Source organism: Brassica rapa, chromosome A05 (genome assembly GCF_000309985.2).
Source record: "Brassica rapa cultivar Chiifu-401-42 chromosome A05, CAAS_Brap_v3.01, whole genome shotgun sequence".
Taxonomy (NCBI): Eukaryota; Viridiplantae; Streptophyta; class Magnoliopsida; order Brassicales; family Brassicaceae; genus Brassica; species Brassica rapa.
Window position 1 is genome coordinate 25,598,160 of NC_024799.2, and position 27,360 is coordinate 25,625,519.

General features: G+C 39.6%; 8 protein-coding genes, 1 long non-coding RNA gene and 2 other non-coding genes across 16 annotated transcripts; 6 read left to right on the forward strand and 5 right to left on the reverse strand.

Annotated features, from left to right (window-relative positions):
• Window positions 1-2,775: 2,775 nt before the first annotated feature.
• On the reverse strand, window positions 2,776-4,627 carry LOC103870529 (60S ribosomal protein L4-1). Its single transcript, XM_009148664.3, has 2 exons — window positions 3,449-4,627; window positions 2,776-3,079 (listed from the first exon to the last, which is right to left on the reverse strand). The coding sequence occupies exons 1-2, from the start codon at window positions 4,553-4,555 to the stop codon at window positions 2,966-2,968; spliced, it is 1,221 nt and encodes a 406-aa protein (XP_009146912.2). The 5' UTR covers window positions 4,556-4,627; the 3' UTR covers window positions 2,776-2,965.
• Window positions 4,628-4,825: 198 nt separating this feature from the next.
• Window positions 4,826-8,420, forward strand: LOC103870532 (DEAD-box ATP-dependent RNA helicase 42). Its single transcript, XM_009148667.3, has one exon. It carries the CDS (start codon window positions 5,421-5,423, stop codon window positions 8,082-8,084), a length of 2,664 nt encoding a protein of 887 aa, XP_009146915.2. The 5' UTR covers window positions 4,826-5,420; the 3' UTR covers window positions 8,085-8,420.
• LOC103870531 (protein REVEILLE 8) lies at window positions 8,386-11,162 on the reverse strand. 3 transcript variants are annotated; one of them, XR_633416.3, is made up of 9 exons: window positions 10,742-11,162; window positions 10,283-10,340; window positions 10,079-10,202; window positions 9,853-9,999; window positions 9,599-9,727; window positions 9,414-9,523; window positions 9,266-9,325; window positions 8,960-9,105; window positions 8,386-8,684 (listed from the first exon to the last, which is right to left on the reverse strand). XR_633416.3 is itself a non-coding variant. In XM_009148666.3 (9 exons), the coding sequence occupies exons 1-8, from the start codon at window positions 10,915-10,917 to the stop codon at window positions 8,984-8,986; spliced, it is 903 nt and encodes a 300-aa protein (XP_009146914.1). In that variant the 5' UTR covers window positions 10,918-11,162; the 3' UTR covers window positions 8,386-8,684; window positions 8,960-8,983. The 3 variants fall into 3 exon arrangements, 2 of the variants coding, with proteins under 2 accessions (XP_009146914.1, XP_033147881.1); XM_009148666.3 differs by having other exon boundaries at window positions 8,960-9,082; XM_033291990.1 differs by lacking the exon at window positions 8,386-8,684 and having other exon boundaries at window positions 8,958-9,105.
• On the forward strand, window positions 10,950-11,960 carry LOC117134151. The gene is made up of 2 exons (XR_004458328.1): window positions 10,950-11,039; window positions 11,130-11,960. It is a non-coding gene; the product is annotated as an uncharacterized LOC117134151 (long non-coding RNA).
• Window positions 11,454-11,535, forward strand: TRNAS-UGA. Its single transcript has one exon. It is a non-coding gene; the product is annotated as a tRNA-Ser (tRNA).
• Window positions 11,784-11,865, reverse strand: TRNAS-CGA. The gene has a single exon. It is a non-coding gene; the product is annotated as a tRNA-Ser (tRNA).
• LOC103870533 (serine/arginine-rich splicing factor RS2Z33) lies at window positions 11,908-14,374 on the reverse strand. 4 transcript variants are annotated; one of them, XM_009148670.3, is made up of 8 exons: window positions 14,155-14,241; window positions 14,030-14,067; window positions 13,687-13,819; window positions 13,203-13,242; window positions 12,993-13,088; window positions 12,724-12,917; window positions 12,523-12,630; window positions 11,927-12,433 (listed from the first exon to the last, which is right to left on the reverse strand). In XM_009148670.3, exons 3-8 carry the CDS (start codon window positions 13,809-13,811, stop codon window positions 12,109-12,111), a joined length of 888 nt encoding a protein of 295 aa, XP_009146918.2. In that variant the 5' UTR covers window positions 13,812-13,819; window positions 14,030-14,067; window positions 14,155-14,241; the 3' UTR covers window positions 11,927-12,108. The 4 variants fall into 4 exon arrangements, with proteins under 4 accessions (XP_033147882.1, XP_009146918.2, XP_009146916.2 ...); XM_033291991.1 differs by lacking the exon at window positions 14,155-14,241 and having other exon boundaries at window positions 11,908-12,433; window positions 13,203-13,463; window positions 14,030-14,055; XM_009148668.3 differs by lacking the exon at window positions 14,030-14,067 and having other exon boundaries at window positions 14,155-14,374.
• Window positions 14,375-14,384: 10 nt separating this feature from the next.
• LOC103870535 (15-cis-phytoene desaturase, chloroplastic/chromoplastic) lies at window positions 14,385-16,023 on the forward strand. Its single transcript, XM_009148673.3, has one exon. The coding sequence runs from the start codon at window positions 14,436-14,438 to the stop codon at window positions 15,855-15,857; it is 1,422 nt and encodes a 473-aa protein (XP_009146921.1). The 5' UTR covers window positions 14,385-14,435; the 3' UTR covers window positions 15,858-16,023.
• A 153-nt stretch (window positions 16,024-16,176) lies between these two features.
• LOC103870534 (protein CANDIDATE G-PROTEIN COUPLED RECEPTOR 7) lies at window positions 16,177-17,822 on the reverse strand. Its single transcript, XM_009148672.3, has one exon. It carries the CDS (start codon window positions 17,723-17,725, stop codon window positions 16,403-16,405), a length of 1,323 nt encoding a protein of 440 aa, XP_009146920.1. The 5' UTR covers window positions 17,726-17,822; the 3' UTR covers window positions 16,177-16,402.
• Window positions 17,823-20,087: 2,265 nt separating this feature from the next.
• LOC103870537 (phosphatidate phosphatase PAH1) lies at window positions 20,088-24,743 on the forward strand. Its single transcript, XM_009148674.3, has 11 exons — window positions 20,088-20,531; window positions 21,096-22,373; window positions 22,439-23,043; window positions 23,109-23,182; window positions 23,274-23,358; window positions 23,538-23,624; window positions 23,740-23,812; window positions 23,901-23,944; window positions 24,042-24,170; window positions 24,259-24,360; window positions 24,439-24,743. The coding sequence occupies exons 2-11, from the start codon at window positions 21,185-21,187 to the stop codon at window positions 24,490-24,492; spliced, it is 2,442 nt and encodes an 813-aa protein (XP_009146922.1). The 5' UTR covers window positions 20,088-20,531; window positions 21,096-21,184; the 3' UTR covers window positions 24,493-24,743.
• A 278-nt stretch (window positions 24,744-25,021) lies between these two features.
• Window positions 25,022-27,350, forward strand: LOC103870538 (putative pectate lyase 21). The gene is made up of 5 exons (XM_009148675.3): window positions 25,022-25,518; window positions 25,876-26,227; window positions 26,301-26,511; window positions 26,595-26,663; window positions 26,980-27,350. Exons 1-5 carry the CDS (start codon window positions 25,293-25,295, stop codon window positions 27,214-27,216), a joined length of 1,095 nt encoding a protein of 364 aa, XP_009146923.1. The 5' UTR covers window positions 25,022-25,292; the 3' UTR covers window positions 27,217-27,350.
• The last annotated feature ends 10 nt before the right edge of the window (window positions 27,351-27,360 follow it).

Sequence of the window (27,360 nt, forward strand, 5' to 3'; positions counted from 1 at the left end):
CGGCGATTTGAAGATGATGACTTAAATCCTATTCCGATTGTATTGCTTTCCATACTACGTCACGTACGTGGAATGGTTTATTGTAAGTTCATTTACAATGGAGTGATGGTGTTCTCAATTTTAGAACTGTGATAAGGTGCATGGTGAAAGTAAAATATGAAATGGTTTACATAAAGTCAAGCCGAGTTCAGTAAAACCGTCCAATTTAGACGACGAAACTTTCCGTTTGACATGAGTCAGATGGAATGTAATATATATTTTGAACGTAACTAGATACATGTGAAGAATCTTCTTTCCATTCCACATGAACTACATAAAGTAGAATATGTGTATGCACATGACCTAAAATAACCACTTACATAGACGCTAATGTATACGGTTGTGCAGAGATGATGATGTATTTTCTGCAGTAAATGACCACTAATGGATTGCAGCTATTCCTTATAAAAAACTAGGAGGAAGCCACGTAAATAGACGGAGTTATTAGAGATGTTTTACTGTGCAGAGTTAAACAAGTGGTGTAAATTAGAACGTGTACCAATAAGTGTTGTATTCCATCTAATTACCACTGTAAGTCCATCTGAAGGAATTCAAAAGCAAGAAGGTGAAGAAAGCAAGGATTACCTAATTTGAGGGAACGACCAAGTAATTTCCATTGCTATTATTCTAATAAATCGAGTTTCCCAATTACACCTCAACCCTTAAATACTAAACCCTAAACTCTAATTAATAAATCTTAAACCCAAATATAAATCATAAATCCAAATATAAAACCCAAACCTAAATAAAATGGAAAAAAAAAATAAATAACATAGTACATATCAAAAATATTATGATATATCTATAATTACATGAAAGAAGTTAATGCTGACCCCAAACATACTCCTTCACATTCTAAATGCTTAACCAATGTTAACCCCATTTTTTTATAAACTAAACCCAAATTTTTAAAGGCCTGTAAAATGCATTACCATTCTACATGAGGTCATATAGAATAGAAATGACAAAAATGTATTTGCAATGTAAAGATCATCTTAACATATTTTTCAAATGCTAATATGGTCATGCCTTCATGGAAGGTGGTAATGCTTGTCTCAATGCCAACTCTAATCGTACATAAACTAAACCCTATCAACTATCACTAAATCCTACATAAAAATATAAACTCTAATCCAATGTCAACTCCAATGTTCCATAAATTAAACCCTATCCACTAATCACTAAACCCTATATGGAAATATAAACCCTAATCCAATGTCAAACCCAATCTTTCATAAACTAAACCCCTAAGTATATGCATTTCCATACTACATGAGCTATAGAATATAAATTGTTACAAACGATATAGCACAGTACATATATATATTGTTCAAATTTTGAAGTGTCTATGATTGTAGGGATAGAGGTAATGCTTACACCAAATTTAGATTGTTGTGGGGAAAGAAACGAAGATTAACGGTATTAGAAAAAAGAGGTGGAAGAGACAACATCATTTATGTATCATTCCCATTCAACATCACATTGTATTTTGTTTTATTTGATGTCATGATAAATATTATTCTATTTACGTTCAATATATTATTTCTCTTTACAAAATCATATACAGACTAATATAAACCACATATAAACACTCTTCCAATTCATCCATGACAAACCTAAAGAACAAAATGAAAATGAAGACACATGTTAGTTTATAAGTTTGAAGGAAATGACATCATATGAGATATGCTACTAGTATATGCATTACTTTATGCTTAAGTTAAATGTTTAGTTGTGTCAATTCCAAATAGCCTATGCAAGTAAAGAAGTAACATGTGCAACTAGAATTGAACCATCTGATATAATATATAATTTATAGATATGGAATGTAACAGTTGGTCTGATGGAATGGAAAGCGAATAGTATATTACTTCTGATATGATTCTTCAGAAATAGCAGAGGAATGGAATGACACATAACGAGTCTGTAAAACTAAATTTTCCATTTCAAATAGCACATGCTCCATAAGATATTCCATTTCACACAGAACTAAACTTGTTTTATCGCAAAAGAGACTTTTCATTCCAAAATCACTATCCCCCCTTCGTAGTGAGAAAATTTTAACCCTAAATCAATTGTTTTACCTCAGTTTACCAGATCGGGCATGCAACAGAAACAATAAGCTAGATTTATCAACTTAGAATACAGTAGGCCCGAATCTATTCCAACTAGGAGAGCTAACATAGAAATAATAGAATCTATGGCACAAACAGAGAACTTACATAGAAATAATAGAATCTATGGCACAATGATACAGCGTTGTGAAAGATCTGAGAAAGCAGATACTCTGTGAAGTTGGAGATGCCGGCGGTGTTAGTCCTCTCCGCCGAAACTGTCGCGCAAAACCGAACCACAGACGCCCGTAAAGCCGAAGTTGATTAAAAGGGAAGACGACGAAGATGAAAGGTTGATTGCTGTGAGAGGGGAGCCGTATGAGGAGATAAGCACCAGGGTCATTTGGAATTCCTGAAACAACCGATGAAGAAAGGGAGAAGGAGAAGAAACGATTCACTTTGGGCAATAAATTTTTTTATTTATTTATTTATCTTGTAGCAGGTTACCCGGTTAATTGGAAAGGGCATCATAGTATTATTATGTATATATGACGCCGTCTATACATCCGTTAGGTAAAAACGTTAGTGTGTGAATTACTCTTTTTTTCATAGCTATAGCCCCCAATTTCCCATATTATAATACTAAGATTTAAGATTTCTTCACAATTTTAAGATTTAACAATAAGATTTAAAAATTGTTTTGAATTTGGTTCATAACATACGACGAATCCATTTGAGAAGCAAAACAAGTACCAAAAGAAGAAAAGAGTTCAAAGCAGAGCTTAATATTCCAACAACAAAAAGACGAAACAGATGTAAAACCAAAATCTTTCACTAAACACGAAATTGTTTCAAGCATTATGATAATATTATTACTGGCTAGCACCGAGCCATTTAGTGAAGTTATCGAACTCGGTGTAGTCGCTGTCGGAGATCATAGTCTGGTACCACGCCTTCCCTGCTGACTTGATCGCCAGTGACTCCTCCTGTGACATTAAGAGATTAAAACTAGCGTTAGAAGAAAGCAAGAACTCTGCAGTAGAAAGATTGAGATATACTTTTAAGGTTTCAGACACACGACTCCCCGAGAGTAAACACAAAGACAAATGGCTCATAAGATCAATAACAAGACAACAATTTAAAAAACGACACTACTACATCACATTTAAACATAAAGGTGGTCTAAATCAGGGAAACATTTCATCTACAGCTTAGCAACAGACCGCAAACACAAATCCTATATGAACAGACTCAGTCAACCATATAAGAACAATTCTCATTTGCAATGCATACCGAATTAAAATGATATCATCAACTAAACAACGACAAATGACAAAACAAAGAATCAAGATTACCTTGGTGACAGTCTTTCTCTTCTTGGTGAGCTTCTCCTTCTTAGCCTTAACCCTCTGCGCCTCCGCCAACAACGACATCCTCTTCGCAGTCTTAGCATACGGGTTCAACTTCAGCATCACATTCAAATTCTTCAAAGGATTCTTCTTCATCACAGCCCTCTTCGCATCCTTCTTAATCGGCTTCACCACACTCTGCACCTCATCAGAGTTAATAATCCTCGCCAAATCAGCATTCACCATCTTCGCCCTAGGAAGCACATACCCCTTCTTCTTCTCCGAAGGCTTCTCAAACGATCCATAGATCCCCTCAAGCTTCTCGAAAGCACTCTTAGTCCAAACCACAAACCTCCCGAGATGACCACCAGGAGCAAGCTTCAACAAGTTAAGCCTCTCCACGTGGCAAAGCTCAACACCAGGCAAGTTCCTAAACGCCTTGACAATCTTAGACCCTTCGGTACCGTAAACCACAAGAGGACCTTTCCGACAAATGTAACGACGGTTCCTCATCTTCCCCACACCAGACCTAATCCCAATACTATCCTTCGCCTTCTCAGCATCATCATAAGCACCAATCTGCTTCAACACCTTGATAGCAGCTGCCGTCTTCTCCACGCCTTCAGCAGAGTCACTCACCACGAGTGGCATCTCGGGAACATTCTCGATCTTATGCCCACGCGCCATCACAAGAGCAGGAACAGCAGTTGCAGCAATGGCAGAGACAATAGCGTGTCTCTTCATGTTGACGTTCACGCGCCTGTGCCATTTTCTCCAGATCTTGGTCGGAGCGAACATACGTCCACCACGACACATGTTTCCGAAGGCAGCTTGTCCTGCGCGGTGAGTACCTCCTCCGGGGACACGGGGGATACGGGAGACGGCGCGTCCGGTTCCCCACGACTCGGCGGAGGTCTGGTGACCGGCCTTCTTGGAGACGGCGTAGGGCTGGCGGGAGTTGTTGGAGATTTGAGCGTGGACGAAGCTGACGATGTCGGGACGGACGGGGGCTGTCATGACGTCGGGGAGGACGATGGTGGAGGATTGGTCGGTGGTCATGTCGCCGTCTAGGCCTTGGATGGTGACGAGAGGACGTGCGGCGGAGGTAGCCATTTCTCTTTGATGAGTTTTTTTTTTTTTTTGACACTGTCTCTCGACTGCTGTCTCTCTGTAAGAGGCTTTCGCAGGTTGAGCTTAACAAGGTATATATACTAGGGTTTCTTTAGGGTTACTGAGGATATCTCAGTTAATGGGCCTATTAAAGCCCAAGTAGTTTTTTAGTAAGGAAATCTGGATAGTGGGCCTTTAAAAGCCCAATAATACTAATTAGATTATTTTTTCAGGCCCGAGCTTGATGATTAATTTTTATTTTTTAATAAATCGTATGTTCCTAAAATAGGTTTTTTTTTTTTTTTTTTTGTTCACATTCCTAAAATAGGTTAAAAAACCATATTCATTCCTCTCTCTCTATATACTACTATACGTGTCCCTCAAGTCTCGGATAAGACCGAAACAAAGGGGGTGTTAGTGGGAATAAAATTTATATAGAGTTTGTTGATTTTAAAAGTTGAGAGATTTGTTAAATTTGAAAGGAGTTGTAGAATTTTTGTATATTGTGAAATTCTATGAAAGTACATTGATATAATGATTCTAAGAATCTAAGGTATATAAGTAGTATTCTCAAAATCTTGTGTTATGAGTTAAATGGTGAAAAATACAACTCCCAATAACACCAACTTTAATAGATTTAAAGAATCATTAAAATCTATACTTTTTGAATAACAAAAGATTGTGTATAGAATTACTAAATTATGAAACCAATAACACTAAATTTTAATGAGAATGTGAGAATGTGTAAACTAATAACACTAGATTCTATAAATTCTAACAATCATCATAAATGTAACTCCCACTAACACCCCAAAACTCATTGTGTCTCTCTCTGCCTGAATACGAGGTTGTCCATTCGTGATTCGAGATGGAGGCTAAGAATCGCCGAGATCGTGGCCGTGATCGCAGTGAGGAGCGGAGGAAGGGGAAACGTTTGGAGAATAACATGCGTAAGAGACGGTGCGAGAGCGTTAGGAGTATTGATTCTGAAGATGAGCGTGATCGCTACGTTGGTGGAGGACAGAGAGAGAAGCGAAAAGAAAAGGACAAGGATCGGAGACGGAGGGCTATGGAGAAGGGAGGAAAAAATCGAGAACATGAGAGAGATAGAGGGCAAGATCGGAAGAGGGGTAGAGAAGGCAGTGAAGAGAGCGGTGATGATGTCAAGCGTAGAAGACAAGAGGATAATGGTGAGAAGAAAGAAGCCAGGGAAGAAGAAGTAGAGGATGGGGTTAAGCAGTTGGATGAGGAGGCGGAGAAACGTAGGAGAAGATTGCATGAGTGGCAAGAGATGAAGAAGAAAAAGGAGGAAACTAAAAGTGAGAATAAGTCTTGGAATCTTGAAGGAGAATCTGATGATGAACAAGTCCCTCCCCAAACAGAAACGGATGATGCTATGATGGTAGACTTGGATGAAGAGGTAATCGATCCTTTAGATGCTTTTATGAATACTATGGTTTTACCTGAGGTTGAGAAGCTTAGCAACGCTGCTTCTCCTCTAGGTACTGTTTTGGACTCTAACAAGGACATCAATAAAGCAGCCCTTGGTTGGATCATTCAAGGTGAAGATTCTGATTCTGACTATTCAGCGACAAAATATGATGATGATCAACCTAGTATGGACAAAGAAAACGTGGAGCTCATGAAGAAGACAAAAGGAGATAAACTGACTCTTGTCGACCATTCAAACATAGAATACCAACCTTTCCGTAAGAACTTCTACATCCAAGTGAAAGACATCTCAAACCTAACAGAACAAGAAGTCAACACTCACAGAAAAGAGCTGGAGATAAAAGTCCATGGAAAAGATGTGCCAAGACCCATCAAATCATGGCACCAAACCGGCCTAACCACCAGAATCTTGAACACAATCAAGAAACTCAACTTCCAAAAACCAACTCCTGTCCAAGCACAAGCCCTCCCACTCATAATGTCCGGTCGAGACTGCATCGGAGTCGCACCAACCGGGTCAGGCAAAACCCTCAGCTTCGTTCTACCAATGCTAAGACACATCAACTCCCAGCCTCCCGTCGAACCCGGCGACGGGCCCATTGGGCTTGTGATGGCACCAACTAGAGAGCTAGTCCAGCAGATTCACACCGATATCAAGAAGTTTGCAAAGTCACTGAGTATCAGATGCGTGGCTGTATACGGAGGTTCAGGAGTTGCTCAGCAGATCAGTGAGCTTAAGCGTGGGACTGAGATAATAGTCTGCACTCCTGAAAGAATGATTGACATTCTCTCCACAAACAGTGGCAAAGTAACCAATCTCCAAAGAGTCACGTTTCTTGTAATGGATGAAGCTGACCGTATGTTCGACATGGGCTTCGAGCCTCAGATCACTCGTATCATCCAAAACATACGACCAGACCGTCAAACTGTCCTCTTCTCAGCCACCTTCCCACGTCAAGTCGAGGCTTTAGCGCGTAAAGTCTTGAACAAGCCTGTAGAGATACAGGCCGGTGGGAGGAGCGTCGTGAATAAAGATATAACTCAGTTTGTTGAGATCAAGTTAGAGAGCGAGAAGAGGCCTAGGCTCGTGGAGCTTATAGAGGAATGGTATGATAAAGGGAAGGTCTTAGTCTTTGTTGGTTCACAGGAGAAATGCGACGGTTTGTATAACGACTTGAAGAATAAATGTGGTTACCGTTGTCAATCTCTCCACGGAGGGAAAGATCAGATTCACCGTGAGGTGGCTGTGTCTGAGTTTAAAAGCAGTGTTTGTAACTTGTTGGTTGCTACTAGCGTTGCGGCTAGAGGTTTGGACGTGAAGGAGGTTGAGTTGGTTGTGAACTTTGACGCTCCGAATCATTATGAGGAGTATGTGCATCGTGTTGGTAGGACGGGGAGGGCGGGGAGGAAGGGGTGCGCCGTGACGTTTGTGTCCGAGGATGATGCGAGGTACGCGCCGGATTTAGTCAAGGCTTTGGAACGGTCTGAGCAGGTCGTTCCTGATGGTTTGAGAGCGATGGCTGATGGTTTTATGGAGAAGGTGAGGGAAGGTGTTGAGAAGGGTCGTGGGAGTGGTTTTGGCGGGAGTGGGTTTAAGTTTAACGAGGAGGAGGATGTTAGGAGAGCAGCGAAGGAGGCGCAAAAGAAGGAGGATGGTGTTGAGGAAGAAGACAAGTCTGAGTTGGAAGATGAGGGTGAGATCTCACAGCAGAAGCAGAAGGCTACTATGGTTGTTGCTGCTATGCTGCGAGGTTGTGCAAGGACTCAACAACACTATGAAGGTGAGCTGGAGATTAATGATTTCCCACAGAATGCTCGTTGGAGGGTGACGCGGAGAGAAACTCTTGGTTCGATATCGGACTGGTCTGGAGCAGCTATCACCACCAGAGGTCAGTTTTTCACGCCAGGACGTGTCCCGGGCCATGGGGAACGCAAGCTTTACTTGTTCATTGAAAGGACTAGTGAGGAGTCTGTTAAGGCGGCGAAAGGTGAGCTCATGCGTGTTGTTAATGACATTACTAGTCAAGCCTTGTCACTTCCCGGAAGATCATCACAACATGGTAGATACTCTGTCTTATAACCATGAGGTTTGTGTGACTCAAGGATTCTAATAAATTCGATTTCTGTTTTAAGTACTTTGTTTAGGATAACTTTTTAATTCCGTTTTTTCAATTGGATTTGATGTTTCTTTTGGTTCTACAAATTCTTATTACAAACCTTTTTTTTTCTGTCACAGCTTCAAGACAAGAGGGTTGCTGTTATGTACTTAGGGGTGTTCTTGAACCAGAACAATCAGTCTTACGACTTCTCCTCGGACACACCCCTTATCCAAAATATTATCTGATAGTAGAGCAAAATCTAACTAGAGACTACCCCCAACAGACAGAACATATAATATAAACACAAAACAAAAAGATAACAAAAGTAGAAATAGTATTTTGTACAATTGTGTGAGGATGAAGCTGCCCTCCTCCACTCACGAACCACAGCTTGAAGACCAAGAACTAGTAGAAAATGGATACCTCTTGAATATATTAAACCTATACCATTCACGGAACTAGTCCTGGTCAAAAATCTTCACATGAAGCTTGAAAACTTCACTCATGTCCCTTCTCCTCAAAACAACAACAGACCGTATTGAATACATTGAGGTATATAAAACTCAAAAGTTTATTTTAACCTGCAAATGCAGTGAGAATCACATATAACTCTTATGCAAAGACTATAAGAAATTAGTAACAAAGGCTTATAATTACTACTACCCTGCAAGCAATATAAATGTGGTTAAGCATTCAGATATCATATTCCGGTCACTTTGAGTGTGACTAAGACTACTAGTGAGAACTCTCTTGAGGTCTAGCTACTGACCCAAGGTTATTTTGAATAGTGGTGAAGTGTTTTCTTGTACTGTATTTCAAATGCATTAGGAGAAGAAGATTAAAAAAAAGTACTTACTTTAAGAAATGATGGCTGATATCTTCATGAATCAGATTTGTCGCTTGTTGAGTTGGGAACAAAGGAACCAGTGGTAACACTTGGGATCTCGGTGTTCACCTCATCTGATGAGAGCACGTTCCTCTGCAGGCATCATTACAGTCAGACTAGCTAAGGTTAGATTGTATTTGATCATGCAAAGGTAAGAGCCATTAACTATAAAATTAAGTGACACCAACTAATTGACTTAGAGAAATGTGTAATGGTTCAGACTCTGACAAAAGTTGCTTATCACAAAAAACTTTTGATCGTAAATTTAACACTTACTGCGGATTCCAAATCAGGGTTTGATAAGTTAACTGTGAGGTTTCTCATCAATAATAGAACCTGCAAGATAAAATAAACGTGATCAGTAAGTAATGTAGAAGCTTGGACATCACTAAACCTAAAAAGTTTGCTAAGCTCTCTGACTCACAGTTTCAAAGTTTACAGGATCCATTTCCTTGAGCTTTTCCACGTGGCCTCTCTTTTCAGGATCAAAGACACTCCCAATGAAGTTATAAACTTCAGCAAAATCAGGAACAGCTGCAAAGCAATCATCATCACTACAGTGTCCACCACAAAATATCAACAGAACACATCCTAATAAAGATGAATTACCTTGAAGCACCGGAGGTTGTTGTGCCTGTTGTACTATAATATCAGAACCTGATAGTGTTCGGCTTGAGCTTCCCATACCGGAGGTCGAAGGGCTACTAACATTTAATAAGCCCGTCGACCCAATATTATCTGAATCAATGGCGTTATATGCCATAATAAGCACATGAAACGTCCTAATATGAAGCCCTATTCTACTACCAAAGTTCCAATAAAATATAAAAGTAGAGAATAAAAACACAGACGAAAGAGCATGCCTTCTGCTCCACGAAGAGTAGCAAGTTCCTGTCGTGGTGAAATGACTCTGTTAAGCATCATTGATACGTCGTCCCACGAAGTATATCCACCAGCCATGTCGCTATTTCGACTAGTAAATGAAGTGGACACTTGAAGTGGCATTTGAGCTGTGAGAAACTTGGATTCAAAACTCAGGTAACTGAAAATTCTCTAACCAAAATAACAAGTATTATAAAACAAACGAACCGTTCTTGGATGCTTTTTGAGGATAAGGGTGAGCTGCTTTGCGCTTAGGCCGAGGGGGTGGAACGTGTGCTAGTGTCCCGTTTTTCTGAACCTTTAGAAAGTATTTTTGTGCATGACTCCTTATCTGCAGTGGATCAAGAAGTCAGCAGAAGAAAAATAAGTTGTAAAACAAACAAGACTTTAGAGTAAGTTATTCCCTCAAACCTGAATAACTGTCTTGGAACCCACGAAATCTTCTATCTTCTTCCAGTCACGATCAAACCTAAAGGAACAGAAACAAAGTGACTTTCAAAAAAGACCACAAATATAAAGTTTTCAAGAATACGGAGCGGACTATGTCATTCAACATCTTGAGCAACACTAATCAAAGAAGACAAAGTGCTCTACTCAAAGAAAAATATAACTCTATTTACTCTTAACAAGAAATATTAGTATCATACAATACTTTTTTTGTAACACTAGTATCATACAATACAAAGATCAATTAAACTCAATGAAATAGATCTTTTAGTATATAACTAAAACCTAACATACCAAACCTTCCTACGTTTTGTTCAGTGGAACTAACCGAACACAGAAAAAATATATATACTTAGAAAGCTTTTAGCACATGGAAACAAACTTGCTGAGGAGAAACATATTAATAAAAGTTGAGATTTATACAGTTGAAGCGCTTCCAAGAACTTATCGTGCTCTTCCTCTGTCCAGCTCTCCCTAGACTTGGTGATGGTATAAGGTTTCCTCACCTTCTTCGACGAACCCTCCGCATCAGTCGATGTTGATGATAACGGTGGTGGCACTTCAGCAGACGTCGGATTCCTTGTCGGCGAGGAGCTCATCGGTTTTAATTAAGATAACGACACTGTTTAGAGAGAGAGAGAGAGAGGGAGAGAGAGAGAAGTGGAAAATCCACATGGCGGGCAAGAAAGTTGGTGTGCGTCTAAAATATTATGTGGAGTAGGTTACGCTTCGATCCTCGACCATCCATTTTCCCATTTTTTTTATATTTATATTAATATTATTTTGTTTTGTTGCTATCACTTGAATTTAGAGCCTCAAAGCTAAATCACGTGGAAGACTTCTGGCTGCAGTCTTGACTTCATGATCATGACACTGTAATATTGTATGGTCGTTCTTTTTTTATATAGTCTATAATTAGTATGTAAGAATAAGACTTGTACCTAATCAAACCAATTGCCAAATGCCAAATAAATCATTCATCACACTATTAAATATTTAAATTCACAATGAACTAACAAAGCCACATTAACGTACACGTACGTCCCCCCTCCACAGTTAGTGCATGAATCATGTCAGTCTTCTTTGTCTTCAATCGTTATGATTTTGATAACATGGAATGTGATGAAAGCAAGACGTCGATATGTCCGAGTGGTTAAGGAGACAGACTTGAAATCTGTTGGGCTTCGCCCGCGCAGGTTCGAACCCTGCTGTCGACGTTATTTTTTTAAACTGTGTTACAGTGCACGTTAGTGAATAAACAAATGCTTATTTTCTTACTTTCAGAGTGTTTTTTTTTTTTGCTTGGAGGCAAAAGGTTTTCGTATTAAAATAATGAAAGATTACATGGCTATGAACCATAGTCCATAGATCACACAGTTCATTGTTTCTACTTTTAACTGCAAAAGGAATCTGATTTTTTGGAGAACATGAAACACAATATTCGTAATGAAATGTAAGTGTTATTCGTCAACAGCAGGATTCGAACCTGCGCAGGCAAAGCCCAACAGATTTCGAGTCTGTCTCCTTAACCACTCGGACATATTGACTTTTGATTGAAGCACCATGCGTAGTTTTTAAAGATTAAAGCATACGAAAGTGCATTCACCATAGGACTCATAATAACTGAGAATCAGATAAGATTTCAGAAAAACGAAACAGTCAGAACTACAAAGCCAAGCCTCCAACCAAACATTCAGGAGAAATAACAGAATCCATTACAGTTGTCTAAAACCATTAAAAGTCTTTTGAGGACACTCTTAAGCAATCACCAATATTTGTTTCCCCACTCTTCACTGGTCATCATCCTCCACAGGGCTACGGTCTTCTCTGGGACTATGGCTTCGGTCTTGCTCATTGGTTCCAATACCTCCACCATCGTTTCCTCTCGGGCTCAATTCATTCTCCTTGGGGCTGTTCTTCTCACGCATTGGACTGCCTTCTTCAGGAGTCAAACTTCGCTTCCTATCTTTTGATGGAGGAGAGTTGTCCACCATTAGTTCAGGGCTTCTGCTCCTAGCAGCTTCAGGGCTTCTGCTCCTAGCAGCTTCAGGGCTTCTGCTCCTTGCAGCTTCAGGGCTACGATCCGTTTCCTTCCTAACCGGAGATCTGGAGCGACTGAGAAAACAGACCCAGACAGAACATAAAAGAGTTGCCTCAGAATCAAAACTTGTGTTTGATAATGTGATATTGGGACATCATTATACCTGTAGCTACGGTCACGGCTATAGCTTCTGCTGGGGCTTCTTCTTCTGCGACGAGGAGGAGACCTAGACCGAGACCTAACCGGCGATCTTGAGTAACTTGCGTCCCGCCTGGGATACAATCAATATAAAATCATCAAACTAGAGTTTCTAAGACAATGTTATAAGCTAGGAAAGGTGTAACATGGGATTGTCAAACTGTACCTGAGCTTCTTAGGACTGTTCTTGCAGTTCCTCTCAATGTGACCCCTATCTCCACATCGATAACATTTGTTCTTCCAGTCACCAGCAGAGCAATCACGAGCCCAGTGTCCTTCGAGACCACAGTTGAAGCAACGACCACTCCCTGGGGGAGGAGGGCCTCTGCTCGAGGAAAAGTCACGGGAACCACGAGGTGTCTACAACAGAAAAGGATTAGATGGAAGACTAAAACCGACGAAGAACAGAAGGGTTTTCATAAAATAGGATTATACCCCTCTGGCAAACTCCACAGTGATACGGCTTCCATCAAAGTCTCTTCCGTCCAGCCTGTACCTCGCATCATCCGCATCTCTAGGATCGCTGAACTCCTGTGATCAAACAGTGAAGATATATACCAGACAGAGAGCCATCAATAGAACACATTTTACATAATGGAGAAAACCAAACTCATAACGTAGCTATAGAGCAATACTACTACTTACAATGAAGGCATAGTCTCGCTTCATGTCCAAATCTCGAATTCTGCGGAAATGGTTAGCCAGAAACAGTAAGGCCATCATTTTACTTTTAACAAACGCTACTGGTGTAGCTGCTATAATACTTGACCACCAACAACGGCAGAACAAAACACCAGAATTGAGATTGTTGCCATGTTCACCACCAAAACACGCAACCAATACAACAAACAGAACACCACCAAGGTGAACCCTCTCTCTCACCACAAACCCTCCAGGTCAAGAAACCTTCACCAAGATCACTCAGGTTAATATATACTACATGTTAAGCCACAACACTCCCACCCATATAAGCTAACTAATACACATATCAACTGTTATTCATCCGTAAGGCTGCTATAAACCTTAAAATAAGCTGAACCAGAGATGCATATTCAAAACAAAACCCACAGAAGCTGACTAAGTTCAAAATTCGAGCACAATAGAACTACATTTGCAAAAAAAAAGTTACCTTCCGTATTTGCTGAAGAGGTGTTCAAGATCGCGTTCCCTTGTTCGAGAGGAGAGGTGGCCAACATAGAGACGCGCACCACCGTATCGGTCATTGCTGCTGTAACGATCATCGTAGCGAGGCATCTTCAACCCTACACACAAAAAGAAACGATCTTTGAAATCTTGACATCTCGAATTACGAAGACTGCAACAAAACACTACAGTTTATGACTTCTAGGAGCTTCAAATCTTCTAACTTAATGATATGATTGAAAGCTTTGACCTTTTCAATAATGAATCAAACTAGAACCAAACAAGAGAAACCACAATGCTAATAAATGTTATGAATTAAAAGTCATCACCTTTGAGATTCGTAACGGAATCAATGACCGATGGGTTTCTACGATATGATTCGAAATCAAGATCAAGGGTAAGAAGAACCCTAATTCGATTGAAAGAAAGTTTCGAAGCAAAGCCCCACACATACCTCGTGACCAGATACTTCGCCGCGCTCCCCGAAGCTTTAACCTAACTTTTCACTTCTCTCTTCCCCTCAGATTTATTTATTTATATAAACACACATTAAAGAGGGAGAAAGCATCCGACGGTCAATATTAATTGATACCAAACAACGGCTCAGATCTCATATCAATGATTTTCGTTATTTAAATTAAAAAAAAAAAAACAAAAACTCCACAGACAAATTATTTTCTTCGCGGGGGAAATTTTTTTAACGAATTAGAAAAAACCTTATCCAAACTTTTAAAAATGCCACTGGCGATCTCTCTCCCAACCTCATCTCCTCCTCCTCCTCATCTCTTCCCTCGCCGTCATGCAAATCTCCGATACCGACGCGTCTCGGTAACTCGATCTTCAACCCAAGAGAATCAGACCGAGACGGGGGTCATCATCGTCGGCGCCGGACTCGCCGGCTTAGCCGCCGCAACTCGCCTCACCTCCGCACGAATCCCTTTCCTGCTCCTCGAAGCTTCCGACGGCGTCGGCGGTCGCGTCCGCACAGACATCGTCGACGGCTTCTTCCTCGACAGAGGGTTTCAGATTTTCATCACCGCCTATCCCGAAGCCAAGAAGCTTCTCGATTACAAGGCCCTTGATCTGCAGAGATTCTACGCCGGAGCTAAGGTTTTCTACGGCGGGGAGTTTCACACGGTGGCCGATCCTCTCCGTCATTTGTGGGACTCGGTGGCGTCTCTAACGAACCCGATCGGATCCGTTGTTGACAAGGGGCTCATCGCGTTGACGAGAGCTAGAGTTCTGATTAAATCGGACGAAGAGATATTGATGGCCTCCGACGAAGTTCCGACGATTGATCTCCTCCGGGGCATCGGGTTCTCCGATGAGATACTCGATCGTTTTTTTCGACCGTTCTTCGGCGGGATTTTCTTTGATAGAGACCTCGAAACGACGTCGAAGCTGTTCGATTTTATTTTCAGGTGTCTTGCTCTCGGAGAAAACACGCTTCCCTCCATGGGGATCGGAGAGATCCCTAACCAGTTGGCGGCGAAACTACCAGCTGATTCCATCTTGATGAACTCTAGAGTCGCTTCGTTGGAGTATCCGAACGGGTCGGTTTCGGGTCCGCCTATAGTGAGACTCCAAGACGGCGGCGTTTTGATTGCAGAGTTGGGTGTTGTACTCGCCGTCGAGCAACCCCAAGTGGATAAGCTTCTGAAAGGTATTAGAGAACCGGTTATTACTAAACCGGCTCGGAGCACTGTTTGTGTTTATTTCACAGCTGAACCGGATCAGATACCGGTGCAAGATCCGGTTCTGTTTCTCAATGGGACGAATGCCGGTATCATCAACAACATGTTTTTTCCGACGAACGTTGCTCGGACATACGCGCCGCCGGGGAAGGCTCTGGTTTCGGTATCGTTGATCGGTTCGTTTGAGGATAGATCCGATGAGGATTTAGCAGCAGAGGTTATCAGAGAACTCTCTGGTTGGTTCGGTGAGTCTTTGGTTAAGTCATGGAGGCATTTGAGAACGTACCGGATCGAATTTGCTCAACCGAACCAATGCCCACCCACTGATTTGGTTAAGGATCCTCGGGTTGGGTCGGGTCTTTACTTATGCGGTGATTACATGACTTCTGCTACGTTTGACGGTGCTTTGGTATCTGGGAGACGAGCTGTGGAAGCTTTGTTACGAGAAAAGGGATTAGTTTGAGCTCTCTTATTGAATCTGTTGCTTGCGTTTATTTCTAAAATTCTTTTTGTAACTATATTCATGCCTTGTTGTAGTATGCATCCACTGAAACTATATATATACCTAGAGGCTAGTATGCTTCTCTGATTTGAGCAATGAAACACAGTGATGAGAGGTTAAGCTGTAATGATTTGCGTGGCGTTTACATGGTTTTACAAACCAAGGAATACATTAATATCAGATCTTTTCCCTAAGCTTCATTCCGATAGATTCATATATTCACTGAGCAAACCAAAGATATTCAAGCTCAATAGACATGATATCGAGCTAGGGAGTGGAGTAACGCGGCGCAGTTAATGGCAATAGACACACTGAACAACAGATGCACTAATCTTTCTTACAAGCAAAAAAAGTCTTAGGGGAAAAGAAGCTTTAACAACGTAAGAGAGCACTACATACACAGTAATTCCCCTTTGCAAACAAACTACTTTGAAATTTAATAGAAAAAGACGAAGAAAAGAGAAAGCAAACCTCCTCTTCATGGCAATGAAAGTTCTTGATCTGATTCAGAGATCAAAATCATCCTCCTTCAAAGCCAGCTCCGCGGCTTCTTCATCTTCGTCATCTAGTACAAAATACTCATTCTTCTCAACCGGCCTAAACATATAGAACATCACCATGTAAAACACCAAACTCGCAATCTCCTCAGCCGCATTGCTCACCCACAGATACTTATACGCCGCGATCGACTTCAACGCAAACACCACAATCCTCGTAAAATACAAGTACCCTATCACCACAATATAAAACTGTCTAAACAGAGTCAACTTCGCCAAGTTCCTCGCCGCTTTCCCATCGGTTTTCGAAGTCTCCCTCAGCGAACGTATCGACCACACAATAGGGAACAAGATAGCACAACAGCACACTATATCCACAAGCAAGAACACCTGGTTCCAAGTAACCCAGTCTTTAATAAAAGGCCCCGTCTCTCCGATCACAATCGAAGCAATGTTAGCGAGAACCTGGAGAGGAACAACAACCATCAACACGTTCTTCTCTTTCTCCTGCAAGAACGGCTTCAAGAAAGACCACCCAGTTCCAATCAACACAATCACCGTGAAGAGCAGAACAACACGAATAAACTGAAAAATATAGAACAACACATCCCATCCGTGAGGAGTTCCAGTGACCTTCACGTAGTGTTTATCCTCAGCGGCGCAGATCAGATTCAAAGCCTTCATTAACAGAAGCGCCGCCATGAGGACGTGGATCCTATGAACAACTCTTTTATTAACCCAACAAACATACCCCCAGAGACCGAGGAAAGCTAAGTATCCGATAAAGAATAAGAAATACAATTCGGGTAATCGGGTCGACCCGGCGGGGAGATAATCCTTCGACCCGTTCGGATCTAAATTATACATCTCGGTTCTAACCTTCATCGAGATCTTCGTATCCCTCACGCAGTTGACGAAGAAGAGAGAGTACTCGTTGGGGGAAGTCACGGGGTACAAGTGCTCGTAACTGGAGCTCGGCGGGGGCGATAGATCGTGGAGCGTGAAGAGGTGGAGGACGTAAGGGGAGTCGAGCACGCAGAAGCTAGGGTTCTGCTGGATCTCGAGGAGGACCTGGAGGAGCGACTCCTCCGACATGAGGAAGAACCCCAGCCGCGACGGATCCGGGATCGCGGCGGCCGAAGGGGAGGTTACTGATACGGAGGAGACGGAGACGCTGACGTGGCCCGATCGAGTGAATCCGAACTTTTCGAAGAGGATCATCGGTCTGTCGTCGTCGGAGATTGTGAGGGACTTTGTCTCCGCCGATGCGCGGGTGATGAAACTGGCGGCGGAGAGGAGGAGGAGGAGGGCGTAGAGGGGTAGTTTCGTCATTTTGCGGCGTAACAGTTGAGTAGAGAGAGACGATGCTTCTCGTTTGGTTTACCGTGAAGAAACGAAAATGGCGTTTGACCCGTTTTCCGGAAAGCAAACGGTGGTAGTCTGTAGACGGAAGTTTTTGGGCTTCCCGTCAGATTTAATTGACCGGACTTTAGCCTAAGCCCATTGGGCCTCCCTGATCGAGATAAATGTATAAAGAGAGGTTAAAACGGTTGGTATTTGGTAGGAAAGGAGAATGTGTAACACGTGCGTTGCACTTGTCTTCTTCAGAGCAAATTTGTTTTCAGCTAGGAGCCTAGGATAGAGAAAGGAAGATGTGAGCCAGTAATATACAGCTGTTCATAGAAAATGCGACCTTTGCTGATATATAAAAGCTAAAATGGAACTTATTTGCGTATGAAATTAAAGGAGCGACCACCAGAGCCAGCCCTGACAATGATGTGGCTCCTCAAAGAGAACGTGTTAGGTGACAATGTAATCACATTACGACACTTGTGAAGAATGCTGCTTATTAAACACATTTAGAACTCTCTCTTTTTCTTTGACATCCACATTTAAAACTATTACTAGATTTTGATCCACGCTTTCAAAGCGCGGATTTATTTTCGTTTTTTTTTCAACTGAAAAATATTTAGTAAATGTCATATTTTCATATATTTGTGTTTTATTTTATAAAAAATTTAAACTTTTTATCTTTATTTATTGTATTTCATTTTAAATGACTATTTATGTTTAAAAAATTAAACTTTATTTCTTTAATGAATTAAGTTGGTATAACTCTGATAAATTAATTTTATTAAGTGGTTAATATTTTAATAAAAAAATACATATTTTTAATAAAGATTTATACTTTTCAATAAAAAAAGAATGTTTAAATTATATTAATAATAATTAAGAATAGTTGGAAAAAAAATATTTGAACTTGGCTTCAATGGCCAAAAAGAAAAAAAAAATGTGAGAATTAGATTTGATTTCTTAATCAGCCCAAATGACCTCAGCCCAAATGACCCAAAAGATATCTGATGTGGGCTGGATCTAAAAAAAAATGACCCAATATAGATGTGTTATTAATATTACTTAATTGCCCTTAATGAAACATGTAATGTTAGTAAAGAAAATGGCAGCTAAGGTAAAAAGGACAATAGGATCCTGCTTTAATAGTATATATTACACCTCGTTGAGGCAAGAAAATTTATGTATTAATTAAACACAATGATAAACCGAACAGATAATTAGGTTATGTTTTTATCAACAAACAAACCCTATTTAATATGTGGTCTGTTTATATAGTTCAAGGAATGAATTGATCACTTGCATGTCTATGGATATATAATAAAAAAAATGAAATGCCTGTATTAGTATATTTTGCCTATAAACTGCAGTATAGTTTTCTTTGGTTCAAATGTTAAGAAACTGCAGTATAGTTATAAACAAGCAAAGAAGGTATTTTACGTGTAGAAAAAGAATATCCCACTATTATGCTATCGTGTGAATCACAGGATTGTAATATTCCCACGTTGACAAAAAAAAAATATATATTCCCACGACTTATCCATTTTTTCTGATAATTTTACTACTGTCTTTACCAAAACTGTTTTTAATCAATTAATTAAATTTATGTAGGAATTAAATTTATTTTGAAGTAAAAAATGAAAAAGAAAGAAAATAGAGAAAAAACTCATCATAATACAAACGAGAAAACAACCAATTAAACCATGAATTTTCAAATTAAAGCTAAAATACTTCCAACTTATGTTTGAGTTAAAAAAATCTTCAACTTTTAAATATTGTCTCTATTAAATATCATATTTTGCTAACTTAACCATCTAAGAAATCCAAATTGTCAACTGTTAAACTAGATTGAAAAAACAAACGTTTGTTAACTCTTTAAACAACGTTGTTTTAAAATCTGATCAAACATTAATCGAACAACATAGTTTTGCTTTTGTAAACACTAAAAGCATTTTTTTTTTGCGAAACCAGAATCTTAAATCGATTTTATCTTTTTCATTTATGAGTGAGGAATATAAAGTCGATTTGGAGCTTTAGTTTTGCGAAAAAAATGCTTCAAGAGTTTAAAGAGGTAAAATAATATCGTTTGACAATTTTTTTAAAACAACATCGTTTAGAGAGTTAACAAACATCTATTTTTATAATCGAGTTTAACAGTTGACTATTTAGATTTCTTAAATGGCAAAATCAACAAACTATGATAGTTAAAACGACTAATATTTGAAAGTTAAAGAATTTTTTAGCTCAAACATAAATTTGAGATTTTTTTGGCTTTAATTTGAAAATTCATGGTTTCTATGGCCGTTTTCTCTAATACAAACTGTATTGTGATGAGAAAAATACAATAATTCATGAGCATATTCATTCACATGACATGAGTAATTAACTAATTATTTACAATACCAATTCTACCCTCATAAAGATCAACTAATTACGACCAAACCCTAGACCCTTCTCGTAATTCTCCCTCCGATCACAGACGCTCAATCTTATATAAGCAACCACAGTCTCTCTTAGTGATGGCGGATTTGATTTAATTTTCCTGTTTACCCAAACAAGCATCTTTTCTCTCTTTCTCGGAAAATCCACCCACCGGTAAAATATACAATCGACGATGCAAAAGAAAAGTCTTCACAACCTAGATATATACAAGAAAAAAAACATTCAATGCAACTGATAGAATAGGAGAAAATTCACATAAAAAAAAAACATTTCAATCCAAGAGATTCATCGTTTATTCCGCCGGCGTTTAGTTTTCTCGGATTCTCCGCTGGACACTTCCTAATCTGTAAGTTTAAATTCAAAACTTGATCATTTTTGTTTTCGCGATTTAGTAACTTGAGATTTAGATAAAAAAACGTTGGATCCTAGTTTCTTCGTGGACTATCGATCATCGTATATTGTTGCATCTCTCTGACAATCGAACCCCTGTTTGATTCATATCTGCTTAAATTTAGTTCAAAAACTGATGTTTGCTGGAACAAGCGCTAACACTGCATGTCCGAAATCGGACAAGTCTGGTCGGAAACTTGTAATAGTAATGGAATTTGCTGGGTTTCTTTTCTTTTCTTAGTTTTAAATTTAATTTCGTTTTTGGTCTCACACGTTATTGGGTTCTCTAAATTTGGATTGTTGGGTTGTTATCTTCCGTCTGCAGGTTGGCAGTTACGAAACCTTATTAGTTTCCACGTCTTGTATATGATTAGGACAGTGAAACTAAAAGGTCTTGCCTTAGCTTTGATGAAATTGTAATGGAATTTGCTGGGCTTCTTTTCTTAGTTTTGATTTGATTAACCAACCCTTCTGGGGTTTTCTAAATTTGGATTGTTGGGTTGTTTTCTTTCATCTGCAGGGCTAAAAATTACAAAGCTTTCTACTTTCCTACATCTTGTATATGATTAGGACAGTGAAACTAATCGGTCTTGTCTTAGCTCTAACGAAATGAGTTTGGTCGGAAGATTCGGGAGTCTGATATCTCAAGGCGTTTACTCCGTCGCCACACCGTTCCACCCCTTTGGTGGTGCCATTGACGTGATCGTCGTCCAACAAGAAGACGGCTCGTTCCGCAGCACTCCTTGGTACGTTAGGTTCGGTAAGTTCCAAGGCGTTCTCAAAGGAGCGGAGAAGTTTGTGAAGATCTCCGTGAATGGCACCGAAGCTGATTTCCACATGTATCTCGACAACTCTGGTGAAGCGTATTTCATCAGAGAGGTTGATCCTTCAGCAGCTAATGACGACGCAGAGAATAACAATGGTAATGAGAACAACGGTTTACGCCTTGAGCATAGTTTATCAGACGCTGGTGCTGAGAGAGAAGGTTTCAACTCTTTGAGTCGGCTTGATAGGACGGAGTCTGATTGTAACAGGAGGTATTATGATTTCCAGGATGATGATGATGATGATGATCCGCCGTCTCCGAGATCTGAGTATGGGGAGGGTCAAGGATCAGACTCTGAAGTGGTGTTGGTGAGTGTTGATGGGCGTATACTAACGGCTCCTGTCTCGGCGGCGGAGCAGGAGGCTGAGAATCTACGGTTGAATACTCCTCAGTTTCATTTGGCTCCTGGTGATGGGACTGAGTTTTGTGAAGGTAATACTGAGTTTGCTTCCTCTGAGACTTCATGGGATGCTGAGTTTATCAGCAAAGTAGAGTCATCTGAGAAAGTAGATTCCCATTCTCGTGATGTTACCGTTAAAGATTCTCATTATACTGAACTGTCACAACCTGTCGATAATGCGAAGTCTGAGGAGCCAGCTTCTACTTTTGAGGCTCAGAATCTAAAAGAAGGTGAGCTTCTACTTACTACCATCACAGAAGATGTTAGAGGTGAAGATGAAGTGGCTATTGTTGATGGTTCTGAATCTTCTACAACCCAACTAACAACAGAAGAAGTGAGGAAAACCGAGGAATCAAGGATATCTATTGATGCTAATACGGAGTCAGAATGTGAAGATGAACATACAAAAACTTCTGCAGAAACTGCCATCTTAATAGAGTCAGAAGCATCTGAGAGAGTCTCTATAGATTCAACGAGGGAGGAAGATGAGCAACTAACTCCATCTAAACCAAATGAGAACAGAAACACTATGGATTCAGTAACTGCGTCTTCTAGTGTGGACATAGAACTGAGTAAGTAACTTTTTTTTTACATTTAGTTTTTACTTATCTTTTAACGGTGGTTTTATCTTTTACAGCGTATGAGCTATCACTTTGCAAGGATGAGCTTCGTCAAGGCATGGGACTCACTGCAGCTGCTGAAGTCTTTAACACGCATCTAATCTCCATAGAAGAATACAAAAACTCAGCAACATCGATCCTCGAAAGCGAAAATCTAGTCGTTAGGATTAAAGAAACATACATGCCGTGGAAGAAAGCTGCTCGAATCATACTTGGAAAGGTTGTGTTCGATCTAGACTTAGATATTCATCCAGAGGATGTGATCTCCCTGGAGGAAAACGAATCTACCAAACCAAAGGATGATGAAGAAACTGCAGTAACAACTCCTTCTTCATCTGGAAGAAGGTGGAGACTCTGGCCTATTCCTTTTAGAAGGGTGAAAACGATAGAGCATACGAGTAGCAACTCCTCGAGCGAGGAAGATCTGTTTGTTGATTCTGAGCCTGGCTTGCAGAACTCGCCGGAGGTGCTGTCAGCCGCAGAGAGCCGCCATGAGTCTCCGCGTAGGCAGCTTGTGAGAACCAATGTCCCTACCAATGAGCAGATCGCGTCTCTGAATCTGAAAGATGGTCAGAATATGATCACTTTTAGTTTCTCCACAAGAGTTCTTGGAACACAACAGGTTTGTTATTAATAACATTAATTAAAAAATTTGAACGCACCTAACATTGTTTTTTTTTAAATCAGGTTGATGCACATATTTATAGGTGGAGATGGGACACTAAGATTGTAATTTCAGATGTTGATGGAACTATAACTAAGTACAGCTTTTGAATCCTTAGTGAAGCTAAACTGTTTTTGTATTAGAATTATAATAGCTAGACTTATGCCAATGTGGTGATCATTTTGCAGATCTGATGTGTTAGGTCAGTTCATGCCTTTGGTTGGAAAGGACTGGACACAGTCTGGTGTGGCCAAGCTTTTTTCAGCTATTAAGGTAAATTTTCAAGGTTTAGGTCAAGTCTAGCTTTATGCACTTTAATTTGGTAAAACATGAGATCCACTACTGCTTATGTATGATACAATATGTTCTAGTGTTTGTTTCTTCCTTTGAGTAATCTGCACCCTGTAACTATGAATCTCACACTATGCTTTGCATTTGCTTTAAATTTTCAGGAGAATGGATACCAGCTGCTGTTTCTGAGCGCTCGTGCCATTGTTCAGGCATATCTAACAAGAAGTTTCTTAAATAATCTAAAGCAGGTTAGACTGAGTTTTTGTTACCTTTGAATTGGCACTTCAATCCATAACCGTTATGAATAACCTTTTGTTAGGAGATCTCTTTGCTTATTGTTTATTTTATTTTTTCGGCTTGCAGGACGGAAAAGCTTTACCAAACGGTCCTGTAGTCATTTCACCAGACGGGCTGTTTCCAGCATTGTACCGTGAAGGTTAATCTTAATGCCTTGGAGATACATTAGTAGCAAGTTAACGTATTTGTAATTTGTTAACAAGGATCCTCTTTTTCTTGCTTTGCAGTGATAAGAAGAGCACCTCACGAATTCAAGATCGCATGTTTGGAGGTAAAACTTTTTTATCCTTTTATTTTCTAGGACATATAGAGAACGGTTAAAACCATATATAATTCGATAAGAACAAGTTTTCAAATGTAATGTGCAGGATATCAGGAAACTCTTCCCAAAGGATTACAACCCGTTCTACGCTGGATTTGGGAACAGAGACACCGATGAGCTGAGTTACAAGAAACTCGGAATCCCCAAGGGAAAGATATTCATTATCAATCCAAAGGTAATCTGACATGCATGATTGCTTAACATGCATGATTGCTTATTTGTTGGAATGTACTGAGAGACTCTGTGCTTTACAAATGTATCAGGGAGAAGTAGCAACAGGACATCGCATAGATGTTAAGAAGTCTTACACATCACTTCATACCCTTGTCAACGACATGTTTCCTCCAACTTCGCTCGTTGAGCAGGTAAACTAAAGCTAGAAGCAGACTTTATTAGCAAATGTAATGTATAGATTCATTAATGGTGTGGTTAATCATCGACAGGAAGATTATAACCCATGGAACTTCTGGAAACTGCCGGTAGAAGAGGTTGACTGAAGAAAACAGTTAGAAATGAGCTGCGGATGGGTCCAACATGGATGCTATTGGGAACTCCATGATCAGACTTTTGTAAGCCTTTTCTGTGATTTTATATACAAGAAAGAGCTGGAACTTGCGTCTACTTTGTAACGTCTCATGTAGGAGTTTGATACAGTAGGGAAAGAATTATATAAGATGTGACAATGTTATGTATAAGACAAGGGATACATACGCTGAACCGAAATGAATTCAATAATTTTCTTCTACAAGTAAATAGATTTTCTTTACAGAGTTCATATACAATAAAAAGAAACTTTTAGCTTAAATACTTTATTGGTATGTTACAGAAAATACAAAACAAAACTTCTGGTATGTAAAAGCTCATTTATTAGTTAACCCCTTTGTCTTAGAATGTTGCTGGTTGCAAAAAAAAAAAAAAAAAATCGGTTTGTCAACTTTATAAAGTTTTATAAATTTTTTAATTAATAGCTTTAGTATTTTAATAGCTTTAAGTATTTTTAGAAATAAAACTTTTAAAAGGAACTACATAGATAATGCTAAAATATCTGATAAAAAATTCCAAAAATAAATATCTTTGTTTAAAAAGCTACTGTCGGCAACAACAAAAAAAAAAAAAAAAAAAAGAGAGAGAGGACAAGAGATGAATGATTCTCCTTCCACAGTTCCAACAAAGCTAACAACATCAATGGTGAGTTTCAGTTGCAACAAAGAGTAATTATATCCCATAACCTCCCAAAAATACATAAAAACTGAAACTGTCCAAAATTAAATTCGATATTTATTAATATAAGTAAGCTATGGGAAACTTACATGGTCTTCACAGATCCCATCACCACAACGCCCCTTTCCCACCCTCTCCAGCTCCTCCATCTTCAACGTCTCCATACGTTCCCAACATGACGGTGGAACCTTATTGCCACGTAGACTCAAGCCTCCGCTCCCTCGCCGGAAAGGCCGAAGGTTTCGGACGCGCCGCCGTTGGTGGTCTTAATGGTCCGGTTTGCCACGTCACTTCTTTAGCTGGTAAATTCCCTTTCAGTTATTTTTACTGTATCTTTCTGTTGATAAAATTTAAATTTAGGAACAAATAGTTGTCAGTAACTAATCAAAAATATTGAAGAAAAATATTGTAGTATTTTTGTAATATCGATTTGATACTTATCTTGGATCTGAATCTTGCATAAATAAATAAGACGTTCTTTTGTGTCATGTGTTATATCGAAATCAAAGCTTGTGACATAAATTCAAGAATCTTGCTTATTTTCTCAGAGTAATATATACTGATATACTGATTTGGTATATATAGACGTTGTTTAACAGAACTAGGACACTTTATGTTAAAGAGTTTATGTAAAACGAAATCGTATGTATTTTTTGTAGACGAAGGTCCAGGATCGTTACGAGAGGCTTGTAAGAGGCCAGAACCGTTATGGATTGTGTTCGATGTGTCTGGAACGATCCATTTATCTTCGTTTGTGAACGTATCATCCCACAAAACGGTGGACGGAAGAGGGCAACGGGTGAAGATAACAGGGAAAGGGTTAAGGCTTAAACAAAGTGAAAACGTTATAATATGTAACCTTGAATTCGAAGGGGGTGTAGGACCAGACGCAGACGCTATTCAGATCAAACCAAAATCAAGCATCATTTGGATTGATCGGTGTACTCTCAAGAATTACTATGATGGTTTGATTGATATCACACGAGAAAGCACTGACATTACTGTCTCAAGGTTCGTAAAAATAAATAAAATAATATTAGCAATTAACTGTCCGTTGTGCTAATTAATTTAATAAAATGGTTAGATGTCATTTCGTGAACCACAACAAGACAATGTTGATCGGCGCGGACCCAAGTCACGTGACGGACCGATGCATAAGAGTTACGATTCATCACTGCTTCTTCGACGGTACACGTCAGCGACATCCTCGTGTTCGCTTCGCAAAAATCCATCTCTTCAACAACTACACTCGTAACTGGTCCATCTATGCTGTCGGAGCCGGCGTCGAAGCTCAGGTCCGACGGGGAACAATCATATATAAACATTTTGCCATCACCTGTTTTATATGTTTCATTACATTTTTATGTTATTTTGATAGGTATATTCCCAATGCAACATATATGAAGCTGGTGAGAAGAAGACTGTCTTTAAGTACATCACTGAGAAGGTAAATCTTTTATGTATTCTTTAGGCTGTTAAACTATTAGATATTAATCAAGTTATTCATATTATATTTTGATTTTTTGGGATACTAGCGTCCTAGTCACATAATCGTACCTTGGAAATCAATTCTATGCGTTATACAATGAAATAACTCTTAAGCAAAACAATTTATTATGTGCATGGACGTGTAGATTACTTGCATGAGTGTATCGTTTGATCTCAACGATTTGATGTCTGCTGATGAACGCGTTCTTAGCTGTTCAAAAACTACGCTATATATGTTTGTGACAACGTTTTATATTTGTTTGTTTGGTGATTAGGCTGCGGATAAAGAGGAAGCCGAAGCTGGTTTTATAAGATCAGAAGGGGATTGGTTCTTGAACGGCGCCAAGTCGTGTCTTAGCCACGAAAAAGAGCACCGCGTGTTCTCTCCGACTCAACACTATTCTGGATGGACCGTCGAGTCTTCAACAGAGAAACTCAAGAAATATATTAAACACTCGACCGGCTGGCAGAACCTTCCGCTTCCATCTGACCAACTCCCAACCACAGCATAACTATTGCTTACTACAGTCATCTAGAATACTAGGCAGTGCATGGTCGAAAGTTCTTGTGTGATGCTTGTATCTTCCTCCTTACATTTTTAATTTCGAGTTTTGGGATTATAAAACTTATGACATTCCACAGACAACACCAAATTA